This window comes from Coenobita brevimanus, chromosome 42 (assembly GCF_032717465.1).
Source record: "Coenobita brevimanus isolate Jiangsu-jjx chromosome 42, ASM3271746v2, whole genome shotgun sequence".
In the NCBI taxonomy this organism is placed as follows: domain Eukaryota; kingdom Metazoa; phylum Arthropoda; class Malacostraca; order Decapoda; family Coenobitidae; genus Coenobita; species Coenobita brevimanus.
Genome location: NC_136995.1, coordinates 4705512 through 4728295, shown reverse-complemented (window position 1 = coordinate 4728295; position 22784 = coordinate 4705512). Strand labels below are relative to the sequence as shown.

The 22784-nt window shown below is 45.1% G+C and overlaps 1 protein-coding gene across 1 annotated transcript in view; it reads right to left on the bottom strand.

The window, feature by feature from the left end:
• The window catches only part of Hsepi (D-glucuronyl C5-epimerase), a 208722-nt gene that overhangs the window by 83364 nt on the left and 102574 nt on the right, over positions 1 to 22784 (bottom strand). Inside the window, exon 6 of the mRNA XM_080270673.1 lies at positions 8959 to 9070. Within this exon, the coding sequence (XP_080126799.1) occupies positions 8959 to 9070 (112 nt within the window). The remainder of the gene's footprint in view (positions 1 to 8958; positions 9071 to 22784) is intronic.

Sequence of the window (22784 nt, the reverse complement as noted above, 5' to 3'; positions counted from 1 at the left end):
CCTTTTGATTCAGTTTCTTGCATACTCTCCCAAACGCATCCACCAAGCCTTGCGGTTCCCCTCCATCTTCACCTAACAATACAGTATCATCTGCAAACAACAACAGGAAGCTTCCAACTGCTGCCCTCTCTCATTATGGCCACACCAACATCACTGCAGTCCCTTGTATTTCTTTTATAACTCCATCCATATACAAACTGAATAACCATGGAGACATGACACATCCCTGTTTCAATCTAACATTCAGACAGAAAAATTCATTCAGTTCACCATCCACATGCACTGCAGTCCTAGCACCCTCATAAATACTCTTTATGGCATTCTACAGCTTCCCATTTAATTTATTACATATATTTTAAATATTTTCCACATTCCTTGTCTATCTACTCTGTCATATGCTTTCTCCATATCCATGAAGGCCACATACGACTTCTTTCCCTTCTCTAGATACTTTTCCACTAAACACCTTAGGGTGAATATCTGATCTACACACCCTCTTCCCTTCCTAGAGCCTCCCTGTTCTTCTCCAACTAATTCCTGTTATTTCCCTAACTCTGTCATTATGTATCCTATACCATAAAGTTTTCCTACTACACTAAGAAGATAAATGCACCTATGAATATCACACACTTCTGTTTCCCCTTTTTCTTTGTACAGTACAGGGGAATAATGGCAGTATACTTTACTTCCAATCCTCCCGCACTCTACCTTCCTTTCAGGCCAATCTGCACATCTTTCATACTTCCAATTCTCTGGGACTATATCTTTCTTTCAGGTCAATCTGCACATCTTTCATATCCATTCTACAACTATCTCTCCCCTGTGCTTTAGCAGTTTACCATACATACTTCACCAATTCCTGGGGCTTTCCCCATTTTGACTTTCTTCATTGCTTCCACTACTTCCATCCTACTGACCTCTTCCTCCCTTCTCATCCCCCTCCTCCCAGCCATTCCCTAGTCCCTTAATTAGTGTTACTTTCATTCTCTGAGTTTAACAATTCTTAAAAGTGTTCTCCCCATCTGCTCACTTTTTCTCCCTTCTCCATCAGCAATATGCAATTTTTATCATTCATTTCTCTACACCTTCATCACCCTGTCGTTTTCTCTTACCAGAACATTTTCTTACAATCCCTTCATTTTACACTCAAATTCCTTCCAAACTCCTCATCCACTCTCTTCTTACTCCCTCTTACTAATCTTTTCACCTCTCTCCTCTTCACTACAAATAACTCTATTCCATTTCACAACTTCCTCCATGCCTCTGCTTCCCATCCATTCACTATATCCTTTCTTTTTTTGCACCAATACAAGAGTGAGCCAAATTCAAGATCTGTTCATTTCGATATGTCTGGACACACTAAGTTTGAAAGTCTGGAGATCATAGGAAGTAGGAAATACAGACAGAGGGAGACAGTTCCAGAGTCGACCCATTGCATAAATGAAGGACTGGGAGTAATGGTTAACTCTTGCATTAGAGAGTGTGACAGAAAAGAGATGAGAGTTTGTTGCTGACTGGTGCTATGAACCAGTCGTAGAGGTGGAGGGATGCAAGCAGACAGTTCAGAGGAGCAGTGACCATTAAAGTAGCGATAGAAAAGAGATAAAGAGGTAACAGTGTAGCGAAGAGACAGAGGTTGAAGGAAGCCTTTGACTCCACCCTATTGAAAAGAGCTGTATGTGGGCAGCCTCCCCACACATGAGAGTTGTACTCTATACAGGGGTGAATAAAACCCGTGTATAAAGTCAACAACTGTGCAGGGATAAAGAAGATAGGGAGTTGGCTTAGCACACCTAATCTCTTGGAAACAGATCCTAAAGAGATGTAATATGATCTTTCCAAGACAAATCTCGAGTGAATGAAACCCCAAGCATGTTCAAGGATGATGCTGGTTTGAGCTGAATATTACTAAATACTAGTGGGTACTCCTGTGGAAGATTCTGTTGGTTGATAGGTGTAAAAACTGAGCCTTTGATGCATTAAAAACAACAAGATTATTTTTACCCCAGTCAGACATATGAACCAAGTCAGACATTTGGTGTGCCATAGCCTCATCCCTTGTTTGTTGAAGTAACTGCTGGGACGGACGTTGCAGGAACCGAATGGAAAGGTGAAGGGTGGAATCATCAGCGTACGAGTGGATAAGGTTAGATGTACAGCTCAGAAGATCATTGATGAATAAAAGAGAGCTGGTGATAGGCCAGAGCCCTGAGGAACACCACAGTTGATAGATCTAGGAGAAGAACAATGGCCGTCTACAACAGCAGCTTTAGAACGACCAGAAAGGAAGCACAGATAGAAGGACAGAAACAGTAAGAGGGCAGTTTGGAAATTAAAGATTTATTCCACACTCGATCGAAAGCCTTTGAGATGTCAAGTGCAATGGCAAAGCTTTCGCCATCAAAGTCCTGAAAGGAGGATGACCAGGAGTCAGAATGGTAGATGGGAAGATCGCCAGTGGAGTGTCCCTGACGGAACCCATCCTGACAATCAGAAAGGAGGTTGTAATAGGAAAGATGCTTTACAATTTTTTTTTGTTAAGAACAGACTCGAAAATTTTTGAGACACAGGATGTTAAAGCAATTGGACAATAGTTTAATGGGCTGGGAATGGTCACCCTTCTTTGGGACTGGCTGAATAAGAGGAAACTTCCAGCAAGAAGGAAAGGTACAAGCTGAAAGACAAACATGAAAGAGTTTGCCTAAGCAGGGTGTAAGCACAGAAGCAAAGTTCTTGAAGACAACAGGAGGGACACCATCAGGCCCATATGCTTTGTTAGTATTGAGGCTGGTAATGGCAGAAAATACATCACCTGAAGAAATTTTAATGTCAGCCATGAGGAAGTCAGAGGGAGGAAGTGATGGAGGAACAGCACCAGAATCATCTAAGGTGGAATTGGAGGAGAAAATCTGAGCGAAGAGCTCTGCTTTATCAGTAGAAAAAATAGCTACAGAGCCATCAGAGTAGAAAAGAGGAGGGAAGGATGATAAGGTAAAGTTATTAAAAATGTTTTTGGCAAGGTGCCAGGAGGAGTGGGAAGAATACGAGTTGGAGAATTGACAGCATTTAGTACGGATGAAATTATTTTTAGCAGAGTGAAGAACAGACTTAGCAAGACTCCGGGCACAAACATAAAAATAAATGCGATTCAGGGGTAGGATGGCTCTGGTACCTTTCATAGGCCCTCTCCTTGTTGCGGACAGTATTTGAACAAGTGTGATTAAACCAAGGCTTTCTTGCAATAGTCAAAGGATATGAGAAAGGAATGTATGCTTCCATGCCCGAGAGAATAACCTCTGTAAAGCACAAGGCACACTCAGATGGCTCCTGGCCATGGAAGAAATAATCATTCCAGGGAAAATCAAAGAAGTACTGCCTGAGGGCCTCCCAATCTGCAGCTCCAAAGCGCCACAGACGACGTTACTTTGGAGGGTCCCCAGGCCATACCGGAGCAATAGGACAGGTTAAGGTAATAAGGTTGTGATCAGAGGAGCCCAACAGTGAGGAAAGATTAACACCGTAAGCAGAAGGATTAGTTGTAAGGAAGAGGTCAAGTATGCTGGAGCTCTCTCCAGGGATACGGGTAAGATGCTGTACAAGCAGCTCTGGGCCATTAAGGGTAGAAAAGATGAAGGCTTGTTCACCAGGTGGATCAGTGAAAGGAGAGGAGAGCCAAAAGTGGTGGTAAACATTGAAATCTTCTAGAATGGAGATTTCAGAGAAGGAGAAATGGATAGAATGCGTTCCATCGTAGAAGTAAGATATTTAAAGAATTTCTGATAGTCAGTAGAATTAGGGGATAAGTAAATAGCGCAGATATATTTAGTCAGAGAATGACAGGAGCGCCAAAGCCAGAGAGTACAGAATCCAGAAGAATCAAGTTCAGGAACACGAGAGCAAGATAAGTCGTTGCGTACATATGCACAACAGCCACCTTTGGCTTTGAAATGAGTCTAGAGAAAGTAGGAGGATACAGAAAAGGGTTTGCTGTCAGTTGCCTCAGACAGCTGAGTTTCGGTAAGGAAGAGATCCATCAAAATCTTCCACAGGAGTACCCACTAATGTTTAATAATATCCAGCTCAATCCTGCATCATCCTTAAACATGCTTGGGGTTTCATTCACTCAGGACTTTACTTGGAAATATCAAATTGCATCTCTTGTAAAATCTGTTTCCAAGAGGTTAGGTGTGCTAAGCTAACTCCATGCCTACTTTACTCCAGCACAGTTGTTAACTTTATACAAGGGTTTTATTCGCCCCTGTGTGGAGTATAACTCTCATGTGTGGAGAGGCTCCCCACATGCAGCTCTTCTCAACAAGGTGGAGTCAAAGGCTTTTTGTCTAATTAACTCTCCTCCTCCTACTGGCTCCCTTCAACCTCTGTCTCTTCGCTGCACTGTTGCCTCTTTATCTCTTTTCTATTGCTACTTCCATGGTCACTGCTCCTCTGAACTGTCTGCTTGCATCCCTTCACCTCTACGATGGGTGCGTAGCACCCGTCTAGCAGCAAACTCTCATCCCTTTTCTGCCATACTCTCTAATGCAAGAGTTGACCATTACTCCCAGTCCTTTTTTTTTTGCAACAGGTCAACTCTGGAACTGTCTCCCTCTGTCTGTATTTCCTACTTCCTACGATCTCCAGTCTTTCAGACGCAGTGTGTTCAGGTATCTCGAAATGGATGGATCTTGAATTAGGCTCTCGTTCATATTGTTCTTGTTTTTTCTTCGAAGGAACTTTTTTGCGGGCTTAGCCTTTGTTCCTTCTTCCTTGCATAAAGAAAAAAAAAAAAAAAAAAAAAGCAGTGGTACGGCAAAAACTCTTGGTTGGAGTATTCACCACAGAAAGATGCCATGTTCCTTTTCAGCTGCCATCTGTTTTTGAATGTGAAAAATACAAGTGCCAAAAAGCATGGAAATCAGAGGGCATATTTCTGTGGAGGACTGGTTTAGAGAAAATGAAAGAGCATGCAGGCTCTAAAACTCACATGATTAGTATGGTTCGAAGGAAATCATTCATAAGACAAGCACTGGATGTTGCTTTTGAAAATCTGACTGAAGTACTAGCTGCTAAACCTACATGATGGGAAGTAGAGAAACAGAGAAATTTTGTCCAAGCTGATCTCCATCACTCTATACCTGGCAAGACAAGGTTTGTCATTTAGAGATGATGAAACCTCCACCACTGAAAATCGAAGAAATTTCCTTGCGCTTGCAGAACTCTTTAGCAAGTATAAGAGCATAATTAAGTTGCACCTTGATGTAATAAAAGAAAAACAAGAAACACTGAAAAGACCCCAAGTGTCTTTCCTCTTGAACAGGATTCAGAATGACCTAATAAAGATTTTGGCCATCAGGTATAACTGTTCCTTTATACAAAGGAAAAGGCAGAACAAAAGTATGTGGTAACCATAGGAGTATTTGCCTTCTTATTGTGACTGGAAAAATACATGGTAGAATACTTATTGAAAGGCTTATGCATATAACAGAGGAACTAGTTGAAGAACAAGGAGGATTTAGGAAGGGAAAAGGGTGTGTAGATCAGATATTTGTTCTAAGATGTTTAGTGGAGAAGTATCTAGAGAAGGGAAAGAAAGTGTATGCTGCCTTCATGGACTTGGAGTTAGCATATGACAGAGTAGATAGGCAAGGTATGTGGAAGATATTAAGAATATATGGAGTGGATGGGAAATTGTTGAGTGCTGTGAAGAGTATGTACGAGGGAGCTAGGGCTACGGTGCGAGTGGTTGGTGAGCTGAGTGAGTTCTTTGATCTAAATGTGGGGCTGAAACAGGGATGTATGATGTCTCCATGGCTGTTTAATATATTCATGGATGGGATTGTAAAGGAGATGCAAGGTAGGGCAGTGGATGTGGGGGTGGCTCTAATGAATGAGGGTGAGATTTGGAAGATTCCGGTGTTGCTGTTTGCTGATAATACAGCATTGTTGAATGAAGATGAATGGGAGTTGCAAGGTTCGGTGAATGAATTTGGGACAGTGTGTAAAAAGTGGAATCTGAAAGTTAATGTAAACAAAAGTTACGGTGTTTGAGAGGAATGAAGTAACAGAATGCACAGTGAGGTTGGATGGTGAGGATATGGAGAATGTGAGTGCATTCAAGAACTTGGGTAGTTTGATGAGTAAGGATGGAAGTTTTGGAGATGAAGTGCTTGAAAGGGTACAGCAGGGAAGGAAGATTGTTGGTTCACTGAAAGCGGTGATGAGAAATAGGGAGGTGAGTATGGACGTTAAGAAGTCACTGCATGATAGTACTGTGATCTCTACCCTGATGTATGGAAGTGAGGCATGGACCTTGCAAGAGGGGAACAAGTCAAGAGTGAGAACAGTGGAAATGAGTTACCTGAAAGGAGCATGCAGAATAACATGGAGGGACAGGTTAACAAATGAAGAAGTGAAATAACGTTGTGGGGTGGATGTGGATGTGACTGAGAAAATTATGAGACAGACACGGAGGTGGTTTGGACATGTGGAGAGAATGGAGAAAGAAAGACGGACTAAGAGGGTGTATGTAGGTGAAGTGGAGAGAGAAAGAGGGAGGGGGACACTGAGGATGAGGTGAAGGGATGGAGTTGAGAGAGAGGGGGATATGGGTTGGGAGGAGGGCAGTCAGATGGTGGGTGACAAAGCAACTTGGAGGTGTTTTGTCTGTGGCCACCCTTTGCGGGATTAGGGCATCGGGCTATAGATGGATAGATAGAAAACCTTCTCCATGCCAACAGATGAAATACACATGTGTTACATACTGAACAGGTCTCCTTTGTTAAAAGATATGTGCATGCCTTCAAGATTAAAAAGCATTTTATGCAAGTGTGCAACATGCTGTCAATAACTGGGGAAGAGTTGGAAAATGTGATGTCCCAGCCTGAGAAAAACAACAGGAACATAGAAGACAAGGATATGATGGAGCTACAAATTTGAGTGAATTAAATAAGGGACTTCAATCCAGGCTCCAGAAACAGAACCTAAAGGTACTATATGTACAATGCCCTGCACACTGCCTAGATCTGGTATTAGTGGAAAAGCCCAAATTGAGTATTCAGTTTGTGACTTTTTTCAGTTTGGCAGAGAAACTGTATGCATTTGTCGCCAACTCTTTGAAATAGCATGCTGCATTTATGGAAATTCAGAGAGCAATGTACCCAGGAAAGTGTCCACTTGAGCTTCAGAAGCTGTCAGACACAAGATGGGGCTTGCAAGGAATCAGCTCTAAGGACTCTGAGGAAGGTTATCCCAGCTATGATGAAGTTTTCAGAAGAAATGACACAGAAAGATCCTCCTGATGCATCAGCAGGGGATACTTTAATGTTACTGAAGAGCATTAGCTTTGAATTTTTTGTCTTTGAGAGCACCACTCCAGTTTTTCAAGAGATTGCATATGCATCTGATGCATTACAGCATAAAAACTGCAATTTGGCAGCATCCTACACAATTGTAGGTGGAGTGCAACAGAACTTAAGAACTTTTAAGAAATGGAGAGAAGTTCCAAGAGGTTTTTGGAGGTGCCAAAGAAAAAGCTGAATCCATGGGCATATACCTCCCATCTGTGATTCCTGGACAAGGTAGGAGAAGAAAAATCCCTGAATGATACAAGTAGGTGCCACTTCTGCCATTGAAGACCAGCAATTTCAAAGTGTGGATGTAATGTGTTCAAAGTGCTTTTAGACACAACTGCTCAAGAGCAAGAAAGGAGGTTTAAAAGTGGAAAAAACACAACTTGGGGTGTTCTTAATGCCTTTCACTTACTGACAGAACAATATAACTGGAAAGAAACTGAAAGAAAGGACACTCAATCAGTGCAAAATTTGTCAGTTCTACGAGACAGAAGAGGTAGACAAATTACAGTCTGAGCTGAAGATCTTCTGTTCATCATTCTCTTGCCTTCTAAAAAACACTTTAGCTATGATGCTTAACACAACGAAGGAAAACAATGTCCAGGAGATATTCCTAAATTTGTTTGAGCTGCTGAAAACTTACACCACACTGCTTGTCACAATTGCAACCATGGAAAGGTCTTTCTCCAAACTCAAACTGGTGAAGACAAAGATGCGTAGTCTGTGCAGTGAGGAGAGGCTGTCTTACCTCTTACTGTTCGCAAAAGAAAAGGACATCAAAATTAACCACAGTGAGGTTATCAATACATTCAAAGACACTTCCCACAGAAAGCTTCTCCTGTGAAATGTCATCCATTTACAATGTTAAAATAATGAAGTTTGTATTGTAGTCATTGAGTGATTATTTTCTGAGGCCTATGTACACTGTAGTTTTTTCTTCAACTAAATTCATTTATCTTTGAGTTAACACTTTACTGATGTATGTTTGTCTGTTGTCTGTCATATATAGAGAAATTTCTCAACTGTATTATTGTTGCATAGTTTGAATGAATTGGAAAAAATTTTAACTGTGTGTAGATTTAATTCATTCACTAGTAGCTAGGTGCCTTTTTTAACTTTGAGCACCTGCCCTAAACTAGTCCTCTGCACAAACATGAATACTACTACATTTCAATGAATCCACTTGCCCATATCCTTGTGAGTGGAGACACAAATGTGGCATCCACCCTGTAACCAAACCTCCACACTTTTCCCCATGCGTAACTGTGACATTGCACTGTCAACCACAAGGAAACAACAGTTCACTGGACGGGACAGCCCTGCAGAAGCAGATGGCTGCCTATGTTTGATGGGTCTACTTGACCAGACAGATGGAAGTTGATCAACAATCTTCCACAATGATAGCAATAAATTTTGCATACTAACCTTAATATTTTCTTCTAAGTTACTTATATAATTTTAAAATCAACATTGTTTGTGTCATATGATACAAGAGGATACTGAGGAGTAATGTGCACATTATATCATCACGGACGAAATGTAGCAAAATCTCCAGAGTCACTGAAAAAAACAACCCTTAAAATAAAGGTTAGGCAGGGTAGACTCTGACCTGTCTGTAGTAGGCTCAATGAGGTGCTTGCAGTAGTGGGAAAGCCCGAACTGTGCAATCTGGATTGGGTAGGTGTAACCGGTGCTCTGCCACTGGGTTGATATCGGCACACCTGCGGCATATAAACCCACGTTATTATACATTACAATCATCATCATCATCCATCACCATCATCCTGACTACATTTTTAATCATCATAATCACTATTGTCTTGATCTCTTTCTCCCCTTCCCCCATTTAAATACAGCATCACAATAGTCCTTTTTACTATGCAAAACTAGTCATGATCATCATCATCATCACCCCATTTTCCCACTAAAAATGGAGTGAGGCAGGATCCAGTAAGCGAGGACTGTGAAAAAAATAATAATAATAAAATAATAATAATAATAACAATAACAACAACAACAATAATCATCATCATCATCAACAAATAATCCATCTATCTATCTATAGCCCGACGCCCTCATCCCGCAAAGGGTGGCTGCAGACAAAACGCCTCCAAGTCCCTCTGTCACCTATCATTTGACTACCCTCCCCCCAACCCATCCCCCCCTCCCTCATATACCTCTCAACTCCATCCCTCCACCTCATCCTCAGTCTACCCCTCCCTCTCCCTCCCTCCACCTCACCTACATACACCCTCCTAGTCAGTCTTTCATTCTCCATTCTCTCCACATGTCCAAACCACCTCAGTGTATTTCTCCTAATCTTCTCAACCACATCCACATCCACCCCACAACGTTCCTTCACTTCTTCATTCGTCAACCTGTCCCTCCATGTCACTTCACGTGCTCCTCTCAAGTAACTCATTTCCACTGCTCTCACTCTTGACTTGTTCCCCTCTTGCAAGGTCCACGCCTCGCTTCCATATGTCAGGGTAGGGATCACAATACTATCATGCAATGACTTCTTGACTTCCATACTCACCTCCCTATTTCTCATCACTGCTTTCAGTGAACCAACAACCTTCCTTCCTTGCTGTACCCTTTCACGGACTTCACCCCCCAAAGTTCCATCCTTACTCATCACACTACCCAAGTACTTGAATGCACTCACATTCTCCATATCCTCACTATCCAACCTCACTGTACATTCTGTGACTTCATTCCTCTCAAACACCATAACTTTACTTTTGTTTACATTACCTTTCAGCTTCCTCCTCCTACACACTGTCTCAAATTCATTTACCAAACCATGCAACTCCCATTCATCTTCACTCAACAATATTGTATCATCAGCAAACAGCAACACCGGAATCTTCCAAATCTCACCCTCATTCATTAGAGCCACCCCAACATCCACTGCCCTACCCTGCACCTCCTTTACAACCCCATAATATATATATTAAACAGCCATGGAGACATCACACAACCCTGTTTCAGTCCCACATTGAGATCAAAGAACTCACTCAGCTCACTATCCACTCGCACTGTAGCCCTAGCTCCCTCGTACATACTCTTCACAGCATTCAACAATTTCCCCTCCACTCCATATATTCTTAATACCTTCCACATACCATACCTTACCTATCTATTCTGTCATAAGCTTTCTCCAAGTCCATGAAGGCAGTATACACTTTCTTTCCCTTCTCTAGATACTTCTCCACTAAACATCTTAGAACAAATATCTGATCTACACACCCTTTTACCTTCCTAAATCCCCCTTGTTCTTCTCCAACTAGCGTCTCTGTCATATGCCTAACCCTATCAATGAGTATTCTACCATATATTTTACCAGTCACACTAAGAAGGCAAATACCCTTTTCCTTTGTATAAAGGAACAATTATACCTGATTTCCAGTCCTCTGGAACCCTACCCTCTTCCCAAGCCAATCTACACAACTTCCATATCCACTCCACAGCAATCTCACCCCCATACCTCAGCATTTCACCACACACTCCAATTCCTGGGGCCTTTCCTAACTTGAGCTTCTTCATTGATTCCACTACTTCCGCCCTACTGATCTCTTCCTCCTTCCTCTCATCTCTTCTTCTCCCAGCCATTCCCCAACCACTTATACTCACACTGCTCTCACTCTCTACATCCAACAAATCCTCAAAGTGCTCCTTCCATCTCCTCAATTTCTCTCTCTTCTGCTCCAACAATCTATTATTCCTATCTTTCACTCCCCTACTATTTCCCCTTTCACACTGCCTTACTTTCTTTACCTCCTTCCAAAACAATTTCTTACTCTCCCTCCATTTCACACTCAGATTCCTCTCAAACTCTTCATCCACTTTCTTCTTACTCTCCTTCACCAGTCTCTCCACCTCCCTTCTCCTGCTCACATATACCTCTCTCTTCTCTCTCTCATCTTCTCCCCTACCTCTACTCGCTAACCATTCACTATATGCCTTCTTCTTTTGTTCCACAGCTCGTTTCACCTCATCATTCCATCATGCTGTCCCTTGCACACCCTTGCAACTCCTCATCACTCCACAAACCACCCCACACGCTGCGCCTATCTCTTCCGTAAATATCTTACATACGTCTTCCACCTCTTCCATCTGCTCTAGCTCATATCTTCCCAATCTTTCTTCCACTATGCTCTTATACTCTGCCATTTTCTCACTATCATGCAACTTCTCCACTCTTCTCACAGGAGCTGTTTCCTCCTGTCTTCCCCTTCGTCTCCTCAAACATTTTCTTTGCAGCTTTACCTTGGCCATCACTAAATGATGGTCCGAGACTCCATTCCCCCACCCTCTCCACACTCTTGCATCCAACACTTGTCTTATCATTCGCTCATCCACACACATGTAGTCTATCATTGCCTTTCATTCAACAAGTTCACCATCCATCCTCCTCATTACTCTCCATGTATACCGGTGGATCATCTTATGTCGAAAGTAGGTGTTGGCTATTGCCAACCCCTTACCAGCACAGATGTCCACCAAAGCACTACCATTCCCATCTACTTCAGCTGGCACATCCCACTGATCCACCACTCTACCCACTCGAACATTCCCAACTTTGCCATTCATATCTCCAATCAAAATCACTCTCTCGCTCCTCTCAAATTTGTCCAAACATGCTTCTACTCTCGCCCAAAACTCATCTTTCACTCTTGCCACTCGGTCCTCTGTCGGAGCATACACACATACAATCAGCCATGCTTGTATACCTACTTTCATCCTCACCCATACAAGCCTTGCACCCACTGTTCCATACTCTTTTATATTCTCCTTCCACTTCTTGCTTATCATTAGACTCCCTCTCTTGCCCTCTCATTCTCATTAACACCCGCACATATACCTAAACCATATTCCCATTCTCTCACCCATTCACCTTACCATTTTGTTTCAGTCAATCCACATATATCCACTCTTGCATCCTCAAGCACCTGAACAATCTCTCTCTCTTTCACTTCATCATTCACTCCTCTCACATTCCACGTTCCCACCCTCAGAATGTCCTTTGTCCGTTCCTTAGTCGTGAACGTATGGTCCATCCTGGTCCGAGGCGCTTTATTCGCTTGTTTAGTTAGTTCTTTTTACAGGGCGGGGCACTAACCCACCACCAACCCTTTTAGTCGCCTTGTACGACAAGCAGGGATAATAATAATAATAATAATAATAATAATAATAATAATAATAATAATCTTGGTAGGTGGGTGCACCCATCATCCACTCACTCAATGTCGGGATGCCTTATGGTCTTATAAAGCCCCACACTGAAACTTAACAAATTAATCACTGGTCTGGCCGGGATTCGATCCCGGGCCATCGGCTCGATACGTGTGCACGTTACCACTGAGCCAAAGAGAGGATCCCCGCTTTGCCTCTGGGCAACGCAGGCTTTTATACACCCCATACATCCCTCTTTTCTCCCCTTGGTGATTAATTTGGTGACTTTCGAACACACAAGGTAGCGTAAGCATCGGAGGCCACCATGGGGAGGCTGCGGACCACACCGAAACAGCCCATCCCTGGGATGAGGGCAGGGACGCTGTCAGCTAACCAAGGACCAACATCAAATTGCCAACCAAGCCCCGCCTCACATCCCACATCGTTGCCAACCAATGTAAACGCCCAAACTGAAACTTAACAAATTAATCACTGGTCTGGCCGGGATTCAATCCCGGGCCATCGCGCTTGATACGCATGCACGTTACCACTGAACCAAAGAGAGGATCCCCGCTTTGTCTCTGGGCAACGCAGGCTTTTGTACACCCTATTACAGTATCTACACTGAGTGACTAGCCAAATGGTTTCCTGTACCCAGGAAACCATTTACTACTCTGGGCGGTAACCATATAATCGGGGTTTCTGGCCGGGTTAAGTGTCCCCCAGATACCCCTACCAAAAATCACTAAATTATGGCAAATATTTCGGAAAGCCTCGGAGGGCCCAAAACCTGCTCAGGATCCCAACCAAATGGGCAGATTTGTATGGCCATGTGGCATATGAGAGGTGTGAATGAGGAGAGCAAGACGGTGGAAGTGGTGAATGTGTTCAAGAATGCAAAATATGCCGTGATGGCATTGTGTGAAAAAGATGAAGGGGTGTGAAACAGAGGAGTGGGAGGGTGTAAAGTGTGTGAGGTCAGGCATGAATTGGTGAGGAAGATGCAAGGAAGGAGTTGCTTTGTTGATGAATGAAGTGTGGCAGAATGGAATGAGAGATTACAAATGTGTCAGCTCGAGATGTATGTATGTCAAGTTCAAGTTTGAGAAGGTGAAAGTGGCAATGATTGTAGCGTATGAACCGTGTGATGACACGTGCAAGACAGAGAAAGACAGGATTTAGGATGAGTTGGATGAAGTAGTAGGAGAAATGTCCAGGACTTATAAACTGTTTGTAATGGGCGACATGAATGGGAGAGTAGGCCCTGGTCCTGAGAATGATATAATGGGTAATAATGAAGTACAACGAGAGAATGATAATGGAAGGTGACAGAAGGGCAAGTGTCAGGAAAGGTGGCTGTGCATATGTAATTCTTATATCTGTTGCAGTGAGAACCAGGAGGGAGATAGAAACAGCAAGGCCAGCTTGTGAAATGTTCTAACAGGTACAGGCAAGGGCACGTCCTCTCTCTAGTGTGCCCTGGTTAGACTGCCCGCCAAGCCCCAGGCGAGGGCAGCGGCAGGAAAACTTCCCACACGAATTTAAACTCCAACACCCCCTCTCCATTCCAGTGAATTCCCCGCTTCCTGTAGTATTGATACAAAGCACATTGGTCGAGGAGGAGGGAGGTCACTGCAATAACAAAACAATGGGCAGATACTGACACTCATCATAACTTAAGATTAGGCATTACATGATATAAATCTGGCAAAATTTACATGTTACATACAGTACATGCTGACTTCTGAATGGCATATATTGCTACAACAATCAGGAATTCAATTACATGTGCCGAAGCAACCATTACTCTGGTATCATGGTACAAGCGCAACAAGATGATACACATTACAAAACGCTGCAGTGTCATGGTAAATAGCTTTCTAGGTGTCTTGGGGCATGCCTAGTACGCCGCAGCCTCTCCAGGGGAGGAAGAAGCTGAGGGGCCTCCCCCCTGAGGTCGTCCTCCCGCCAGGGACCACCCTCAACGTGCGTGGTGGGTGTCTGTTCCCGTCTCCTCATAGGGGCGTAGGTGGCACTGATTCCTGAGGGAAGCTTGCCCACTGTCATCCAGCCTCACCAGGTATTGCCTTGGGGCTGGTGTGTCAACAATAACTCCTACACAGTCCCACCACCCCGTCTCCTGGTTCTGTAGGCGCACCTGCTGGCCTGGGTTGAGAGGGACAAGGTTGTGTGCCATCTGGTTGAAACTCATGGCCGCTGTGTCCCCAGTGTGGGCCATGGCCTGTTCCCTGCTTCTCAGCATCCCGGCCCACCGCCTGCTGATCCTGTAGTGTTCTTTGGCAGCAGGTATGGAGCCTCTCAGCTGATGCCCCATCAGCAGCTGGGCTGAGGACGCATCGGTGTCGTGCAGGGAGGCATTGAAGTACAGTGCTCCCTTAACATTCACGGGGGTTAGGTGACAGAGACACCCGTGTATGTTAAAAATCCGCGGATATCTGCTGCCCCCCTTAAAAACATCCCTGGACCCCCCCTTAACTCTCTGGCTGCAGCGGCTGTGATGACAACGTACTAACTGTGCTCATTGCAGAGAAATAGGGAAAAAAATTGTGTTTTCAACTCTTGTTTTAACCCAATTATTGTTAATCTTGAGAGCTAAAATTTTTGTAGGACAAACATCAATCTTTCTACTGTTGTTTGCAACAAACTGCATGTCTGTAGGCACTCCAAGCACAGAGACTGTCTGACGCAAGATATAGCTCAGGGAGGTGGAAATTTCCACCAAACCACAAGATTTTTTCCATACAAAATAGGGTTTCAGCCATGTTACCTCATCACAGTAACTGCAATAATAATAAAAATAAAACACTTTTGGCCAGTCTCCTATGATTTTGTTACAATCTTCCAGTGTTTACATTAGACTTTAGCGAAAAAATAACGATGTGAGGAAAATCATTACAAACTTTATCAAACTTCATGAATGACTTTTCTTACCACTTACTTTTATAAAGCTTATTGATATAATACCAGGAGTCATTTCATAGCATTGCAGCACAGTTTGCAACTGCAAAAAATGTTCGTTTCTCTGATTATCGCAAAAATCACTAAATCACTTGTATTTTATCACAGTAATTCACAATATAAAATAACACTTTCAGCCACTCTTGTATAATTTCAGTGCAATTTGGGTGCGTATTGCTTCGTATTACTTATGAGGGAGAGGAAGGGGAGGGCAGCAAACCGGTTTAGACCAGCTCATTAAGGGGTATGAGAGAGAGGAGGGGGGAAGGGCAGCAAATCGATTTAGACCAGCTCATCAACGGTACATGGAAGAAAAGAAATACCTCCAGCCTGTCCTAACTTTTCCTTGATGAATTAATGGCATTAATACATGAAGTGGCCAAAAGGATGAGTATTATATTTTGTTCATTGGATAATGCCATCACTAAAACAGCCATGAACTGTGCCTGGGATAATGTTACATTTGCAGTGAACAGTGTCAGCAGAGTTCAACGAGATAAAATGCTTTAGTAAATCCAGCCCCAGTACTGTATCCACCTGCAGATACTTAAAACTGTTTATGTAATATCCACCCACAGATTTTTAAAACCATGTATGTTAAAAATGTGGATGTTAAGGGATGATTGTACTGCAATATGGCCCTGGCAGCTGCATCTGAGTCCAGGGAGTCTCCCGGGCCAGTGTTGTTCCTAGGCAGCCTCTTGGCAGACTTGACTGTGGCCCCCGCTTGGCTGTTAGACTGTGGGTAATGGGCCGACGACACCCTCAGCTGTACACACCATGCACATAGGAATGCCCTCATTTCCCCACTCGTGAGGTTCGTACCCCCCATCAAAAGACAGGACCGTCAGGATACCGAAACTTTTGAACCAGTCTGTTATGAGCCATGAGCTGGTGCTGCCCCTGGGCAGATGCTCCGCCTCCAGCCAGCCACTTAACCTGTCTGCATAAGCGATGTACTTTTCCCCCTCCAACTGGAACAGGTCAGCCAATGTTTGCTAGAAGGGGTACTCAGGTCGGGGTGTGGGCAGCAAATCTTCCGTGGGTTGTGATGGGGCGCTGATTTCGCATACTTGACAGTGCCTCCTCTTCTGCTCCACCTCAGTATCTATGCTAGGCCAGTACACGCACTGTCTAGCGTGCCAGAGCATGGAGTCCCTGCCCTGGTGACCTGCATGGAGGTTGGCTAGGACCATGCAGCGAAAGGCTGTGGGAATTACAAGTCGCAGGTGCCCCTCGTCGTTGGCGTACATGACAGTGTCCCCTGGCACGACAGGTGCCTCCTCATCCTGCAGTATGGACGGAGTGCTATTGGCTCCGCATTCTTACGGTTGGCCCAGTCCCTGGTGCTCACGCGCTCATGGAGGAGCCTGTAGTCCTCGTCCTGCTGCACTTCCTCCTCCACTTCATGGAGGTTCACGATGGCGCTTTCTTCTTCTTCTACAGTGCAGGCCATCACTGCCGCAACCGTGGCACATGTGGCCTCATCTTCTGACAGGTCTGTCTCATCTGGTCTGCCCCATAGCAAGAGGTATCTTGAGTGTGCATCTGCTGCGTGGTTTGCTTCCCCCTTCAGGTACTTTATGCGAAATGAGTACATCAGTGTCTTCTTCTTGAGGTTAAGTATGCAGGGGTTGCTGATGACTTTCAGCTCTTTGTACTTGAAGATCTTGGTGAGTGCACGGTGGTCTGTGATGAAGGTGAGGTCCGGACATCCCAGCAGGAGCAGGCGCACCTTTTTCAAGCACCATGTGATGACAAGGGCCTCCCCCTCCAACAACAAGTAGTTCTTCTCAGCCGCTATTAGATGGCGGCTGTTGCACAGGGTCAGTTTCCAGCTGCCCTTGCAGCACAGGAGGCCTCTTGAGACACACACTGGCAGTAATGCTGCATGACCACAAAACCGATGCCAAGCCTGCTGAAGTTAGTGAACACTGCTGTGAGTTGTGTGGCATAGTAATACTGAAGGCACTCCACCACAAGCTTGCCTATAACCTCCTTTGTTGAGTCAAAGATGTACTGGAGTTGGCCGTCGCAGTACACCACTTTCCCTGACGCTTTTTTTCAATAATTCTCTGAAGGGCTCCATGAGTGGTGCAATGCCAAGGAATGGCACCACCTGGTTCACCAGCCCGAACCACGATATCTGTGAGAGAGGGGCAGGGCGGCATCTGGAAATTGCTTATACTGCTTAGCAAGTCCTGGCTAGTCTGATATTCTTCCCAGCCAAACTCATAACCTGTGAAGCTCATGTTTCTTTTCCAGAAGCAGAATTTGCCTGGGTGGAGTGTGATCCCATTTTCCGTACACGTTCGCAGGCACTGGTATGTGTGCCAGAAACCATCGGCGACGCTACAGTCGTCCAGGGACATGTCGTCAACAAATTTCAGTTTCCTGGGGATCTCTGCTGTTGCGTCATCGAAGCACTTGGTAAAGGTGTCCTGCCCTGCACGGTGGCCTGTGGGTGTGCGCTGGTAGCAGAAGAGGCCCCATGGGGTGATGAAGAAGGTTTGCTTCTTGCTCTCCTCATCCAGGGGGATCTGGTGGTACCCTGAATAAACATCCGCTAATGTTCTGAATGTGTGCTTCGGCACGCTGGTGATTGGGTTGAATGGGGGGAGGGTGTGGTGGGTCTCCTGCTCGCCTTACTGGTTGAGTCGCTGATAGTCCACTGTTCTGCACAGCTGCCAATCCTTCTTCGGGACCACCACCAAACAAGAACACCACTCCATGGGTTCTCCAGCCGGTACGGGCTCAATGATACCCTTCCTTATGTCCTCCTCCGACTGCTGCTGAACTTCGTCATAGAAGTAGTGGAGGACGGATGCTGGTGTGTGTGCACCACGTAGGGTTTTGAACAGGGGCACAGGTGGATGTGGTGGGCTGGCCCCTTCATCTCCGGCACAGGGGCATGGTTCACTGTGAATGTCAAGTGCAGGAAGTGCTCCAGGAACCACTTTTCCAACAGGTTCACATTTTCTTCCATATGGGCGTATGGGGGAGTATCGGGTTGGGCAGGGATTGGGGGCTCTCCCACCTGTTCAATGGCCCCTACAGTTCCCAGTATGTTGGGGAAGTTGTATGGCACCACACCCAGCGCTTTGCACGTCTGCAGCGACAAATACAGCTGCTGCACCCGATCAGCGAAGTACAGGTTCGCCATAACAGACCTTCCATCAACACTGAAGCTGCATTCCTTGCATCCCACAACGCAAATGCTCCTGCCTGCAAGGTGATTAATACTCACAGTAGGTCACTGTAGACGTCGCTGAGTCAGCCTGAGGTCCCGCACGATGTGGCATCCCGTTATGCACACCTGTGCGCCCGTATCGGCTACCGCTGTCACACATGCTGCAGGTGGGCTGTCACACTTCACTTCCACCCTGAGGCATGCTGACGCCTCGGCGCTGGCTATCGTGACGCTGCCAGTGGTCTCTGCAGGGCTGGGCTGCTTTGCTGACCTACACACTTGCTGGTAGTGGCCAAACCTCCCATATCTGCAGCAGGTGGCCTCAACGGCAAAGCACTGGTGGTCCCCGCTGCACTTGCTGCTGCCGCACCTCCCACAGCCCTTTGCTGGTGGAGAAGGGGCACAAGGCTGGGGTGGCCCTGCACGTGGCTGGGGTAGCCCTGCACCTGCCTGCCACAACCGAGTGGCACCGGCTGCTTCCATTTCCTCAATGTCACTCACCTAAACACCTGCTACACCATTAGGGCCACACACTCCTGCCATTTTCTCAGCCAATTCGAACACTTCACAGGTGTTTGTGATTTCTTCCACAGATCGGAACATTGAAAGTCACCGCAGCACTTCTGTTTTCATACTGAGGTTGCACAGCCCCATCATAAGCTTTTTTGATACCATGAAATTGTTGAGATTTATGGAACACCAGGAGCACTTAAAATCACACTCTACTGCCATAGCTCTACATATTACCACATTTGAACACACACTATCATCGGGCTCCTGCGTGTATGTGAAGAAGTCTGACCATGCTCCCACAGTGCGCCTGGGGCCCACTACCAAGCTCCTTACCACGTGATGGCCTCCTCCGTGCACATGGGCTTGAAGCTATGCTTGGCCACCTGTGTGTCCACACACTGCTGAACTTCAGGATCAAACAGCAATCTCACATAACCCGCAACCAAGGGCGGGACCCACCTACAACCACTGCTGTAGCACTCGATGCTGCCGGCCCATGCTTCAAACTGGGATGACGACATTCCCACAGTAGCATTACTGGGAGCCAAAGGTGGTGCCAGCACTCGCCACTGGGCCAATGTCTCCGGGTGTAGGGTTAGTTACACTGGTTGGTAGGCTGTCCCCCTTCCTGGAGGTTGTAACTGGGGTGGTGACACATTGTACATGTTGCTGTGTACTTGGTCTCCCAGCACCATGCGGCGGAACCAGTCTTTTGACTCTGGGTTTGCCTGCTCGAGCACTGGCAGCGCTGCCCCTGGGTCACCAGTAGAACTCCACTGTGCCATGCTGGGGTGAGAACCAGGAGGGAGACGGGAACAGCGAGGCCAGTTTGTGATTTGTTCTAATAGGTACAGGCAAGGGCACGTCCACTCTCTAGCGCGGCCTGAGTCACACTGCCCGCCAAGCCCCAGCTGCAGGTGGTGGCAAGAAAACCTCGCGCGAATTCAAACTCCAACAATATCAAATACAAAGATGCACATAAATATACATGGCATAGAGGGAATGAAGATCGTGTTGAAAGAAGCCTAACTGATTACGTGTTTGTAGAGAAATCAATGCTGGGCAGCGTTCCTGATACGAGGGCAGTGAATCGATGATGATGAGGTTCGTCAGATCATATGATTGTGGTAGGCAAGATCAAGCTGAGAGGAGTGACATGGACCAGGAGAGAAATGAGCAATCAGGGAGAGAGGCTGAAAGATGAGAAGTTGAGGATCAAAGAAATGGCAGAGGAATACAGGGCGAAAGTAGGGGAAGGGTTGGGATCAGTGAATTAAAATAAAATGGATCTGGACAACATGTGGAATACATACTGGAATTGCTTAGTTAGGAATGATAAAGGAGTGTGTGGTGTGGCAAGAGTAACAAAAAAAAAACAAAGGTACAACATTGTGGGATAATGAGGTTAAGACAGCAGTGGAGGAAAAGAGGAAGAAGTGGCTAGTTTGGTTACAGGACAGGGGTTCAATTGAAATAAGAACTGAATATATTGAGAGAAAGAAGCATGTAAAGAGACTAGTGAAAAAGAAAAAGAAGGAAGTAAATAGTGATCAAGGAAGAAAACTGAATGCACATTACTCTGGAAACAGGAAGTTATTCTGGAAAGCGGTGACAGTGGAAAGAAATGTGAAAGTGTGAAGGATGAAAGTGGCAGATTATTAACATACGGGGATAACGTAAGGACCAGATGGAAAGAATATTTTGAAAGTCTGATTAATGGGAATGGAGAGAGCAGAGAGGCTGTAAACATGATTGGTTTTGGGGGTGTGCAGAGAAGAAATGCAGTGCCAGGATATGTGACACTCGCAGAGGTGGAGAATGCTGTGAAGCGCCTGAAAAATGGGAAAGCAGCTGAGATTGATGAGGTGTATGCAGAGATGATTAAGTGTAATGGAGAGAGCAGGATGTAGTGCTTGTTGGGGACATGTAAAAAGGCATGGATGAGTGAAACTGTGCCAGTAGAGTGGAAAATGGCAGTGATTGTGCACCTGTACAAAAATAAGGGTGAGCGTAACAAGTACATGAGTTATTGTGGCATAAGTCTGTTGAGTGTTGTGGGGAAGGTATATGGAAGAATTATTACAGAGAAAGTAAGACAGGTATCAGAAGTCCTAGTGAGTGATGAACAGGGTGGCTAGTGCATGTGTGGATCCCATACTTGAAGAGACTGACAGTGGAAAAGGCATGTGAGAAGGACTCCAAGGTGTTTATGGCATTTATGGATATGGAAAAAGCATATGACAAAGTAGACAGAGAAGGATTGTGGAAGGTTTTGCTCTTGTATGGTGTAGATGGCAAGCTGTTAGGTGCCATCGAGAGTTTTTATGATGGTAGTGAGGCACATGTAAGGGTAAATGGGCATCTGAGATCAATGTGGGTGTGCAACAAGGTTGGGTGATGTCCCCATTGTTGTTCAATACATATATGGATGGGGTGATGAGAGAAGTAAAAATACGAGTAATGGAGAAAGGGATGGCACTGGTAAAGAATGGTGATGGATGGAGTACCTTAAATTTGTCGTATGCAGATGATGCAGTGCAACTTGCAAATACAGGACAAGAGTTTGGTACTGTATACTATAGTGCAGAGTTCTGTAGATGTTTGTGAGTGTTGTGCCATGAGAGTAAATGTAGACAAGAGTAAAGTGATGGTTACTGAGAGAGAAGGTGACTCCCAGTGTGATGTTACAGTGAATGGAGAGAGACTGGAATTGGTGAGAGTTCAAATACCTTGGTACAGTGATAGAAAAGAGAGGAAAATGTGCAAAAGAAGTGGGGAGTAGAGTGACTCTGGGAAGAAAAGTGGCTGGTGCTATGAAGGCCTTGATAAGGACAAGACGCTTGAGTGTTGCAGCTGCACGAGGCTTCAACGAAGGAGTGTTAGTGCCAACTTTATCATACAGATGTGAGACCATGGTGTGGCACAAAAATGAAAAGTCAGGAGCAAGAGCAGTGGAAATGGGACTGCTGAGGAATGTGTATGGAGTACAGAGAGTGGACGGGATATGGAATAATGTGAATCGTGAAAGATGCGGAGTGAGGAAGTCTGTGGACACCAGAATCGAAGAGTGCATACTGAGATGGTTTGGTCATGTGGAGAGAATGGATTACAATAGAGTGGTGAAAAAGGTATATCTGGGCAAATTTGAAGGAGGGACAAGGCAAGGTAGGCCAAGAAGAAGGCGGAGGGATATGGTGGATGAGTGTGTGAGGAAGAGAGGTATGGAAGCTGGCAAAGCTAAGGGACTCAAAACAGACCAAGCTGGCTCGATGAATTTTGTATGGAAAAGCGCATAACCTGGGATTTGGCACCCCTTTTAACGTGACAGCATTCACATTGGCTCTAGCAGATACGTATATGTGAAGTCACAGAACATGACAAAATTTTTTGGCTTATATAATGGAGACAGGGTTTCGAGGGCATGAATGACGAGGGAATGGATGTGTGGCCCATTGAATTGGGCAAACTATGGCTCTCCGGACGTTGCTACTCCTTGCCCTCCCCTAGGATGGGAAAGGAGGTCCGGATGATGATGATGACATTAATAATAATAATAAAATCATCATAAGACAGTA